Source organism: Aulonocara stuartgranti, assembly GCF_965226115.1.
Source record: "Aulonocara stuartgranti genome assembly, chromosome: 20".
In the NCBI taxonomy this organism is placed as follows: Eukaryota; Metazoa; Chordata; class Actinopteri; order Cichliformes; family Cichlidae; genus Aulonocara; species Aulonocara stuartgranti.
This window is the reverse complement of record NC_138956.1, coordinates 31,944,362-31,957,348: the sequence shown is the minus strand read 5'-3', so window position 1 is coordinate 31,957,348 and position 12,987 is coordinate 31,944,362. Positions and strand designations below refer to the sequence as shown.

Below are 12,987 nucleotides of genomic sequence, written 5' to 3'. Positions count from 1 at the left end.
TCCTTGGTTCTTTTTCTTATATTCTCATCAGCCAATTGATTAGGTACACCTTTCTAGTACTGGGTTGGATATCCTTTTGCCTTCCATCACCTACAAATAGGTCATGGAAACCTTCAGAGATTTTGATCCATGTTAAAATGATAGCACGACACAGTTGCTTAATACACTTTGTTGGTGTCACATTCTTCATGGGAATCTCCCATGACTGTGGAGGCCATTTGACTCATCATTACGCTCAAGAAACCAAATTGAGATGATTTAAGCATGGTGCGTTATCCTACGTAAGTAACCATCAGAAGATGGGTAAACTGTGGTCATAGGGGCATAGACATGGTCAGCAGCAATACTTAAGTTAGCTGTCAGGTTTAAAAAAATATAATCTGTTACTTGGAGCCCCAAAATGTGCCAAGAACATCTCCCCACTCTATTACACCACCAGCAGTAGCCTGAACTGTTGATACAATGCAGGTTGCTGTTTACATCAAATTCTGATCCTACCATCTGAATTTTGCAACAGAAATCGAGACTCATGAGAGCAAGCAACATTTTCCCGAATTTTCTTATCCAATTTTGGTGAGCCTGCATAAACTGCAGCCTCACTTTCCTATTCTTAGCTGCCAGGAGTGGATGAAATACAGAGTTTGCTCTAGATTAAGAACCAGCACAAGCCTGGTGGGAAAGCTTTAGTAGAAATGTTATTTGAGTTACTGTTGCCTTCCTCTCAGCTTAAAGCAGTTTGGCCAGGCAGCTCTGACCTCTGGCATAAACAAGGCATTTCTGCCCAGAGAATTACCGCTCACTGGATGTTTTCTCTTTTTCTGAGCATTCTCTATAAACTCTACAGATGGTTGTGAGGGAAAAATGCCAGTAGATCAGCAGTTTGTGAAATGCTCAGACCAACCAGTCTGGCACCATCATACCATTTTCAATGTCACTTAAATCACCCTTTATCCCCATTTTGATGCTCACTTTTAGCTTCAGCAGGTCCTCTTGACCATGTCTATATGTCTAAATAAGTTGTTCTGATGTGATTGAGCGATTAGGTATTTGTGCTAATGAGCTGTTGAGCAGGTGTACCCAATGAAGTGGCTGGTAAGTGTATATACAAAGGGGAAAGGCAAAGGTTAACTTTTGAATAAAGCCTTTATGTAAGTAAGCTGTTCTAAAAGCTCAGTTTCATTTTTTTCTACACTTGGCTCCGTATGATGTCAGGAGGAAGGGATTTCTGTAATGTACTAATGTGAGCCAGTTTGATCATAGGAGACCAACCCAAGTACAATTTCAAAATTCTATTATTGAGGATCAGCCAATCGGAAGAAGCTTGGCTTAAAGAGAAGCTCATTAGAGACAGTGGAACAACTGACAGGCTTCACCAAAGTCCGGTATAAGAAACATAGGGATTACTTTCAGTCTGAGAATGAATATATGGAGCTACAGTTTTAGGATAATAGGCCCCATTTGAAAAAAACAGGAAACTTTTAAAAAGTAACAATAATATAGAATATTTTAAAGAAACCAAGCAAATATTTTCTGTCATTATAATCTTTGGTACACATGTAGCATAATTCTAAGTTTTGACTTCCTACTTGTAAGGTACACATAAAAAGTAAAACTGTGCTGCTTTTTAGTCGCTTCTTAACTTCTATTTGTCAACGTCTTTCTTGCTGATTGTGCTAAGCCAATTTATCTATTATTATTTGTTGTTTGTGCGATGCTAATGCATGTGCCGACAGCTATCATTGCACTAATCGATTGGTCAAGAAGAGTTCCAGGTCCAGGAAGTCCAGGTTTTACAACAATCATGTTTTTTGATGTTTATGGATTTTGCTTTGGTTTTTAGAGATATCAATATTCTCATAAAGAGTACACTTAATTACCTCAATAAGCAGTTTTCCAGTGGCTGCTCCAAAGTGTATTGATGAATGAGCCAAATTAGACAAACAACTAACTTTAAAGTTAATTTGCAAAGCGCTCCGTGGACCTGTGACTCAAACCTCAAGCAGCATCTTTCTTCAAGTCTCTCCTTCAGAGCCCTTCACAGTTTGAATCCTCTTCCCTATAGCAATGTTCCTTAAGTAGGCTGAGAATTACCAGCTAAGCACCCTGATTCCTCATCCAAAATCATAAACACGTACAGAATAATCCATCCTCAAACTTACCTCCTTCTCAGATTTCTTGGGCTCCAGCAGGGGGTGCCAGTGTGCAATGGGCTTCCGCGGATAGGCCAGCATTTCGTTCCAGTGGTCCCTGCCAAGTCCCTCAGCACTGCATCCGACCCTCATCACACCAATGATCTCATTATGACCTACCCTGTAGGGACACACGCATACTGGTATGAATACGTCTGATTTAACTTGAGGTGACATCTCATACATCACATTGTTTATAACTGTAAGACGCCCATTTTGTAATCAGAGGAGACACAAATCTGAGTGTGGTTGTCCCGCCGATTGACGCGGTGGATCTGCAGCTGATCCGCTCTGTGGCAGAAGAACTGACTCGCTTCAGAGCTGATCTCTGCTCTCCTAACAATGTGAAGTGTAAATGGAGGAAACACATAATCCCCGAGATTATTAACAGCACTGGATTTTCTCCTTGCATAATAGCAGACTGTAAAGAAAGCACTTGGGGTCGCACCTCTAATCCTGGTACTGCTCTGCTAATAAGAAAGATAAAATATGATCTATATACATATATATATTTGGGGGGTTTTCCCCATAAAAAATGTCTCCTACTTCAAATGAAATGATTATGTGATTATTCCAGTCAAAAAGAAAGTTTGTGTTTTAAATAGACTTTATACACCAGGACTATAACGTGTATACAACACTAAAAGCATCTTCAGCTCTACTGGACCAGTAGGTGTAGGATTATAAATCAGTTTATAAGAGAAACACGTCAGGTGGAGACTAATTTGGAGGCTGGGCAAAGTTGTCCTGTATAGTGGATATACTGGACAAAGGATGTTGAAGGAGGAGCTGCCGGGCAGAAGACTCATGAATGTAGTGAGGCAGGATATGCAGAACGTCCATGTGACAGAAGATCATGTGATATGGTGAGATGGAGACAGATGGTCTGCTGTGGCGATTCTTAAAAGGAGAGCAGAACAAAGAAGAAGATAGGAGACATCTCATATGAGGCCTCCTTCCTCCTGTCTGTACATAGATGTGAGTATTAAGATCTGTTGGTGAGGAAATGCTCTCCATTTCTAGATGATTGAAGCCTGCAGCTGTGCAATGGTCATTGGTTGTGGCAGCTTCGGATGACCTCATTAACCCAGCTCATGTCAGGCATATTCAGTAGCAGACATTATGGGAATGATGTTGGCAAAAGAGGTGTCTGGATGTGTTATGAATCCATAAAGACCTACATTACTATGTCAGTCATACCTGTTTTTGTAGTTAGTTTTGTCTCCTCAGTCAGTCACATCTCCGTGTTTGTTTGTCTTTCTGTCTTCTGTAGGTTTGTGCCTGTGTTTCTGTATTATTTATTTCCTGCTCCTGTTCTGTATTTTGTCCTACTTGCCTTATCTCGTTATCCCAGATTTGTTCCCACTGTGTCTCCCACCTGTTTCCTCTCCCCTCATTACCTGGTGTGTATTTGTTGTCTGAGTCTCCCGTCGTTCTTTGTCGCATTCTCCCTGAGGTTACGTGACCTGTGTGGTCTGTATTGTTTCCATAATGCCAGTTCCATATGTTCTTGGTTCCTGCCTAGTCTAAATTTTTCTTATTTTGTATTTTGCACGAGTTACAGCAATAAAGCTGTTTTTTGAGTCAAGGTTTGTTATCTGCCTCCTGCATTTGGATCCACAGTCTGCCTGTCACACAGCAACATATGACACAGACATGTATGCCAGCATCAACCATGACTGTAGTCAGCTTTAGTGATGTGTCGGTCGTGAACGAAATGGCTCTTAGAGCCGAAGTGAACGAGGCGAGCCGGCTCCTTATCGCGAGCTGTGGGTTGTTTTTTTTTTCTTTCTCACACCCTCTCTCTCACACTTTTTTTCGCTTCACTCCGCACGCGAGCCTTGTGCTTTGCGCTGGGAAGAGGGGGGAGGGGCAGTAGTTACACTCGCAGTAGCACAGGAACAGAGCGCGAGGGAGAGAGAGAGAAAGAGAGCCAGGGACATCAACGTCACATTAGAAAGGTATAGTAATCATCCACAACTATTTTCAGTTGCGGATGATAAAGGATTCCGAAAGTTTATTCATGCAGGTCCATATGACAGAGAATGTGCATGTTCTTTTTGTTTTCATATTTTAATTTATATTTAATTGTGTTGTGGTTTGTAGTGTTTTGTGTTGTTAAACTTTAAATTTAAAAGGAAAAAGCTGAAAATTTAAATAGTTAAAAGTTGAACTGTGAATAGTTAGTTTTTGTATTATATGATTTATTTAAAAATTTTATGTGGAGTGAATAAATAAAAGTATATTTACGGTGGCCCCTAGAGACAAAGGACGTACAAACTCCAAAACACGTACAAACCCCAAAGCACGTAAAAACTCAGAAGTACGTAAAAACTCAGAAGTATATATAAACATATATAAATAAAACAACTTTTTTATTACATTAGTAATTCCTTTTGTGTATAATTTTATATTATTGTTAATAATAAATTAATTAAAGCAACAAAACAACCTGAAGAGCCGGTTCGGAGCTGAAAGAGCCGGCTCTTTTTAGTGAGCCGAGCCGAAAGAGCCGGTTCTCTAAAAAGAGCCGGAAATCCCATCACTAGTCCGCTTCAGTCAGTTGTGGCACTAATGACAATGTTGTGCTTTTGTGGTCTGAGGCTGCCTAGAAATATGCAAACTGAACCAATTCTGAGGTGTACAAGTAATATATAAATTAGTTTTTGTTTTTTTTTAACAAAACTAAATAACATATAAACTGTAGTTTATATGTGCCAGCAAATAGATACTCTGCAGGATGTGAACTTTTCTAAAGTATTACTTTTACTGAGTGCGTGTGAAGAAGTCAGGAAAGGGTTTTTATTACGTATATTAAATTTCACACAAGTGAAAATAGGGCATGAAGTGACACAGTGTATGTGTGTCACAACCGGCTAAGAAATTACTTAAATTGTTGGATATGGTTTGACGATCTATGGATGCATCCCCACTGAAACCCAGCTGACAGAACAGCTGCTAAAATAACACTGAAATAAAAGACAATACAGGACTTTATACCCTTTATCCTTCTTGCATTTACCTAGCAAGAGACTTGGAAAATTTACTTTGTGAAATCAGTTATTTGGCCTTTATTTGTTAAATAGAAATCTGGTTACATGTGCATTTATTTCATTTTTTTTATTTTCAAGAAATTTTAGACTGCCTCCCAGCATTGCAAACATCTCCCACACAAACACTGTTTTCCTTACATTTAGTTTTCTTGGTATCTGGTCAGCCTGATCATGACTGCTGTGGGAGCTTCATATGTTCAATGAAAAGGCAAATGGATAAAAATGTATCAGACAAAAAGCCGAAACATTTTTTCACTATTACTGAATGAGCAACTCAAGTATATACGTACAAATCATAGTCCATGACGGAGATGTGCAGGCTGACGTGGTCCATACTGTCCGGTGGGATGTCAAAGATGATGGCCTCGTTGTAGGTGGGATTCAGGGTGTTCTTTTTAATGCTCGTCTTCTTCTTTTTCAAACGTCTCCCATCACAGATGAGCGACACTTTCACGTAGGGATCTGATAGGTGAGAGGAAAACAGGATAAACAAGGGCAGAAAATGTGTCTTTATAGTTGAATATCATTACGTTTGGACAACTTCCAAGTTGTACGTCTCTTTCAGGAGCAGCCAGAGCAGCAATTATCATGAAAGCCTCTGGCAAATTTTAAAAACAACAAAGCTTCTGTGGTTACTTTGACTGCCAAAACATCTTCAAAGAAGTCCAATGAATACAGTGTTAATAGTGTTAACATGAAAGCAACACTGGGGGAACCAGGAATCAGTAATGTGCATAAACGTAGATGAGTGAATGTCTTATCTAACTAAAGACAAGGAGAGGCCATAGAAAACTGCTAAAAAGCATGACTGAGAGAGTCTCCTGAATGCTGATTTCAATTTTCATCTGTTAGTAATAAATCACTTTGCATGAGTTATTATACTACACTAATCAGATGTAAGCCACCTTAAAAAAGCCAGAGCATACAGCCCGATATACTTAAAGGCACGGTTCAGTAAATCGAGATAATGGCAGTCAGCTAAATCCACGAAAACTCCAAGGATTAAAATTGTGAATAACATAAAAAAAATTTAAATGTCATTTAAAACTGGAAGAAAATTACCTCTTTCACTCCGAATTACACCTAAAGCCTGGCATTTAACGTGTAATAAATGTCACGTTTCATAAGTGGTATCAGTATCGTAGGGAAAATGTTTAATAGAAAAAGTGGAACAGCGGGACATTAAAATAAACACACGGCCTGAAACTATTTGCTGACATTGTCTTAATATTGCAAGTGCTGCTTATTAATATTTGCTGATATAAACAGAACGCAGCATTAGGGAGAGAGCTTTCCTTTGTTTATTTAATTTGACATGCTCACAATTGGATTCTCAAAGGAGCACCATTCATTTTGAGTCAGTGCAGCTGAAAGTGCAGGCACAACACAACACACCTGAGTATCCAGTGATGTCCATGGCCTTTAGGTTCCTGCACTTGATGACAGTAAGTGTGAGTCTGCCTGCAGTGGGCAGGTAGCATAGTGAAAACATGATCTCTCCAAGGTCGACACTTTCCTGCGGGAAAACAAACACGAGCACAGATGAAAAAAAAAGAATCTCTTTTAGTTTCACGTTGACATTCAGCCCGGTGCTTCGATTCAGGGAGAAGTGATGTACAATAAGTGTATTGTCTCTTACTGAAGGTTTGTTTCTGGGATCAATGCTTATATTTTGTTTAAAGTCGGCTCTTTGTAACCACTACAGCACTTAGACTGAGTGAAGCTAGGACTGCATAATGCACTACTGGGTTATCTGTTCTGAAGATTCTGAAGATATCTGATGCCCCGATTAGTCTCACAGCTGAGACTAGCTATCTATTTAGAGCACAGATTACACACAAAGATGCATTAAAGAGTCAATTTGATGCAAAATAATGCAATATTTCCCCTTATTGGTACCAAAAAGCAGCTGCATTGTGCTTCTGTTCTTGAATCTCTGCACCATCCATTTCAGGTTTAATGCAGCATATACTTTTATCATAAAGTACACTGCAATTTGGAGGGTTGCCTGCATTTTCTTTAGAGTTCCTCTGTCTTTAAGATGAGATTTCTTTGTTAGACTGAGGTAGCAGAGAGATGTGAGGATATGAAACTGCAGTTGGATTTGAAACAAAGACGGCACTGCCCAAAAGGGAACTGTAAGCACTAGCAAGGAACCTTAAAGATTAATTTGCATGATGGAAGAAGCTAATAATTTCTAGACAGATACATAATACTATACATTTCTTAATTGATTGTTACATTATAAAAGAGCTTACTTAGACTCTACAGCCACCTTGAAGTCTAATTGCAATCCGTGTCAATATTTAATCGCTTGCCATGGTTCTATATTCCTCTGCATACATTTTACACTACTCAAGCAGTTATTCAAGGCCAAAAGGGTCCACCCTGCATTAAGTTTAAGGCCAGACATCTCTAAAGGAGATGTTAGTGGAACTTCAAAAAGCCTTTGATCAGTTTCTGACTTTGCATTTGCAAACGATTATGAGAAAAACAGTTGTGAATTATTCAGTGAATGAAAACCCAGAAAGCAGAAAACATGTCTTCTGTATTTTGCACGACTTGCACGACGTTCATCATTTTGAAATGTTTACATCTGTACAATTATAGAAAAATCCAGTACATATTTACTGTATCTGACATGTGCAAAGAGATTCTTGACTCTTTTATTTTTGGAGTAAAGAGTGGGACTCCACCCAACATTGAGGCAATGCCACAGGTTCACAAGGAGACAAATTAATTTGAGAGTCAAGTGCATTTTTCTATAAAATTAGTTAAACAGATTAGATTTGACCCGCTTTCTGTTTATCTGTACATGTAGATCTCATTTCCAGTGTTTTATTATGTGCACCAGAAGGTGCTAATGTTTCAGAATTATATTACTCTAATGTGTTTGGTATGACCTTACCAGCTGGTAGTTGGATTCATCTGTGTCCAATCAAAGCCCAAGTTATTAACAATGTCACCCGTAGAGTGAGCCACATATGGGGTGACTAATGGTGCATGGCTCATTTTACACTGAGGAAAGCACAACACAGACTGAAATGTTTGCACTTTTTGCAAATGTTTTTTTTTTGTTTGCCTCAATGGACCTTAAATATATCAAAAAGAAATATTTAAAATCCAGACTTGTGTTTCAACTCCTTTCTTGTTCTCTTCGTCAGTCTTCTCTAAGTGCACCACAACATTTCATCAGTTTCAGCTAATTATAAAGCATAATTTATAATTAAAGCATAATTATGCTTTAATTAAGGCATATATGCCTATATATGCATATATAGGCATATAGACATATATGCCTATATGCCGTTGTTTGTATTGACGACATATAGGCATAGAGGATGATATATAACATTACCTTGGACCTTTGACCTCTTCCTAAATGTCAAATACGATTTCCTAAAAAAATCTCCTTCATCTTTGAAACAATGCTTAAAATGTTACTGCCTATTTAGAAAAAGATACTGGTGTATGGTCACATTTGACCTCTGATCTCACTTTTACATTTTGCATGTGCCTTTCTTTCAAGCTGGCCCAAAAATGTGTTATATCTTTAAATAAAGTTATGGTGGGGCGTGGTCTGCAGCGTGGCTGCAAGGGAGGCGGACGCACCTGGACATAGAAACTTGGTCGGGTCTGTCGTGGATTTATTACAGTGGTGCCAAAACCCAGGATTGGGCACGACAGACCCGACAAAGTTTCCATGCTTTTCAGCATACTTCTTTTATTTATGGTTGCTGTTACAAACACGGCTGCAGCTTTTCAGCTCGCAACCAAACACACACATGAACAACAACACAAACTCAAGACCCAATATAGACTTTAAAGCCGGCGAGGCGTGATTGCGGATGCCGTCCAGGAGTGTCCGCCACCCTCGCAGCCACGCCTCAGACCACGCCCCATCACAAAAGTATTGTTAGAAGCCACCTATTTAATACATGTGGTAACAGGCTAAATATGTTGCAAAGAGTCCCAAAATGTGACAACAAGATAAACAGCTAAATGAAGTTACAGACACATGCGACCATATTTGGAGGAGCAGCCACAGACGATCTTACTCTTGCACTGATGTAGGAAGTAGCAACGTCTCATGCATCTGTATGTTTTTAATGAATGTATAGTTTACGTTTTGGATCATATTTGTGACCTGATCACCATCATTCCCCTCCATAGACATCCATCATCAGAGTTGTTGTTGTCTGGTATCAACAGCAACAGAAGACGAGTATTTACTTTGCAATGATGCCAAAGAGAATTGAATCTTTCACCGCTGTCAGAATTTAGATGTTTCCAGATCATTGCCAATGGCAATAAATTAAAACAGAGTACATCCAATTCACATATTAGGGTTCCAATGAAATGTAACCCAATTACACACGCAATCAAAGTGTGAATCAGTCTTAAAAACAGGTTTGCACCAATAAGAGCTCTCATAGTCGAAAACTTTCTAAGCACAGCTGACAGTCCTGCGTTGAGTCCCTGCTGAGCTAATAGTCTCAAGAAGAATGAGTGTCCTGTTATCTGTCCAATGTGAGTTATTAGCCAAAAGAGTATTAAGGTTAAACAGACCCCTAATCACCCTGAATGAGCTCAGTGAGAACAGCACTGATTGGCAAATCCCAACACGTCTGTCTGAGCGCTGCAGTCTTAACGTCTCCTCAGACATACAGCTGAGATTTGGCTTTCTGCGCTGCCAATGTGAGGGATTTTGTTTGAAGGGTGTGAAGGTTGAGCCATAATGTGAGAGCACAGCAGAAGTGTCAGACGTTGTAAAAGCATAAAGTGACACTTTGATTGTTCTTGTAGAAATGCAGGCTGTTTTGGTGCCAGTCAGTAACATCTGCACTGCATTAATAATTTCTCAGGCGTGTTTTGGCACTTTAAGTCCAAGTGTCTCTTTAGTGCACATTAAATTCTCTAAAGAACAATTGGATGGATAGCCTTAAAGTTTTTTTCATGCGATCAATCAAAAAACTGTTTAGATGTTTTGCTCAAAGCGAAAAGCCTCATGATGGCCGGATGAAAAGAAGGGAAATCACCACTGATTTGAAGGCCTAGAATGATCCCGGTGATTACTGAACTTTTCATTTTCGGTCAGTGCTTTGGTCTATGAGACTGCACTCTGAGACTTGGTGCTAATTGGCAAATGATAAGATGTTAAACTAGAGCACTCGGTTAAAGTTGTTTTGACACGTGTAATGGAGAACTCAACTTTTATAGATCACCCAGATGAGCATATCAGAAACCAAATATCCACTTCAGTCAGACTCAACACGCCAGCTCCCTGGTACAAAAATATCAGATTGAGCTTCTAGGTACAGAACTGTTAAAAGGTATTGAGTGTTTTCTTATTTATTTGCACATTTGTGACACTTAAATGCTTCAGATTATCAAATATGTTTTAATATTAGACAAAGATAACCCGAGTAAATAGAAAATCCAGTTTTTAGTGATTAACCACATAAAAAAAAAGCTAAGTCGAGTTTCACTAGCTGCACCCAAGCCTGATTGCTAGCAGATCTATTGAATCAAGTAATGACTTGAATAGAATCTGTCTGACAAAGTGATGTAGTCTTAAAGATCTCAAAAAGCTACACATCATCCAAAGAAGCAGCAGAGAAACAAAGTATCTGACATCTATCAGTCAGGAAAGGCTTATAAGGCTACTTCTAAGGCTGTGGGACACCAGCAAACCACGGTGAGAACTATTAACCACAAACTGGGAAAATGCAATGCGAATTGTCTGAAGAATTCACAACAAGTCAGGGTGCATGCCCATGTTCATCATGCTCAGCCTCCTTCAGCTCCACCTCTAGATTAAACCAAATGAATTTTTTTAGCAATGCAAACATGTCTGACACCGAATACATGTCCCGGTGTTATGTATTTAAAATGCAAAAACTGTATTCCGTTACAGTTACCCCTTAAATAGGTGATAATTAGAATACAGTTACTTTGTTGAAATAAATGGGTTACATGGCAGTCTTTTCTCATTTCATATGTTAGGCAATCCCCTCTGTAATTTTGGTAATTCACACTTTGCCAGAAACCCAAACAAAAAAATAAGAGGCTCTAATGACTTGATTCTGGTCACTGCAAAAGCAGCTTTGACGATAATTACTATGCATCATCACTCTTGATGCTCTGCTGAACAGCAGGACCTGACCCTATATTTTACTGAAATACAAAATGGACTACAAGTTGGACCCACTGATTTTTGCCTTCAGAACTGCCTTAATTCTCCATGGCATAGATGTGTGTTCTTCAGCCTACCTTGGTTTTAACAAGTGGTTATTTAAGTTAGTCTTGCCTTCCTATAAGCTCAACACAGTCTAGCTATTCTCATCTGACCTCTGGCATCAGAGAACTGCTGCTCAATAGATATTTTCTCTTTCTCAAACTACTGTCTGTAGACCCCGTGTGGAAAATCCCAGTAGATCAGCAATCAACCACACCACATTCAAATCCATAAAATTATCTTTCTTTTCTTCTGAAGTTTCATTTAAAGTTCCACCAGGTGAACTTCAATATGTCTACATGCCTAAATGCCTAAGTTGCCAGTGAGTGTAGTCTTGTGCTTTTACTTGCTGTCTTGTTGTTCTCTCATTTCTCCTCTTTTCTCTCTTTCGCCTCAAACCCCAAAAGGTCAGCTCTTAGGGGTTGAGGCATGTGGCTGCCTCTCTCTGAGCCTATTTCAGGGCTTTCCCTGTTAAAAGTGAGGACTTCCTTCTTACCTTTGCCATTTGCTAGCTCACAGGGGATTCTCGGATCAATGGAGTCCCTCTTGTAATATTGTACAGTCATTACTTTGCTATATAAAGCACAGTGTTGTGGTAATATAAAAATAAAACTGAATTGAGGCTAAATAATTTAAACAACTTTCTTGTCATATTCTACCATAACGATGTTTTATTACAACGAATTTGGCTTTCAGTCCCAGTCAGAGCTAATAAATAATGCTACTTATCAGCCCTTTAAAGACCTTCCCAGAATAGCTACACTGAACACACATGAGAAATAGTCTGAAGTGACTAAGTATCTGGTCTCCTCTGGATTCTTTATAAAAGTCACGCTTGTGGGTTGATGTTATTGATGACTATCGCTCATTGATCTGTGAAGAGAGAAGAGCTGCTGGTTATTTTTTGTTGCTGTGCCTCACTCTGCTCAATACTGCTGTCTTTTCCGCTCATTAAGCTGCAGAGTGTTGTACACAGTCTCACATCGAACACTACATCATACTGTATTTGTTTTCTGTTTTAACTAAATCCTTGCACCATCTGTGCCTTCTTTATGTTGCCAATCTGGAATTTAATACGAGCAAGGGATTTTGTCGTAAAATCATTTGGTGGTTCAATAAAGTTTGTGTGCCAAGGAGAAGGCTCCTTGCTTTTCTGCCCTCTAAGCAATAATGTTGAGATTACTGAACAACCCCTGAAGAAGTCCAACAAGAGTGGGGGTGGGGCTTATGAGAGATGTGAGGGCTCAGACGAGGTGATAAAACGATGAAGGGTCCGAGGCACCTAACACAAACAATTTGTTCCTAAAAATGGCCCCTGGATGTTGTCAACAAGTAACAAAGTCAATAGAAAAATGCCTGCATGAGTGTGCAGTGAGTCAAAAATATTCTTTTATGGCTTTACATAAATTTTTATTCTTCACTTTGAAGCTCAAGGATCTGCTGGGGAATAATGATTTCTTGCTGCTAATTTATGTATTAGCCTAAAATGTAGTGAGGTTTTAAGCAT

The 12,987-nt window shown here is 39.2% G+C and overlaps 1 protein-coding gene across 2 annotated transcripts in view; it reads right to left on the bottom strand.

Moving 5' to 3' along the window:
• The window catches only part of syt6a (synaptotagmin VIa), an 84,576-nt gene that overhangs the window by 7,108 nt on the left and 64,481 nt on the right, over positions 1-12,987 (bottom strand). For both annotated transcript variants that reach the window (XM_082519272.1, XM_082519273.1), the window contains exons 4-6: positions 6,638-6,758; positions 5,533-5,704; positions 2,160-2,310 (exon numbers count right to left, since the gene is read on the bottom strand). In XM_082519272.1, coding sequence (XP_082375398.1) covers positions 2,160-2,310; positions 5,533-5,704; positions 6,638-6,758 — 444 coding nt within the window. The remainder of the gene's footprint in view (positions 1-2,159; positions 2,311-5,532; positions 5,705-6,637; positions 6,759-12,987) is intronic.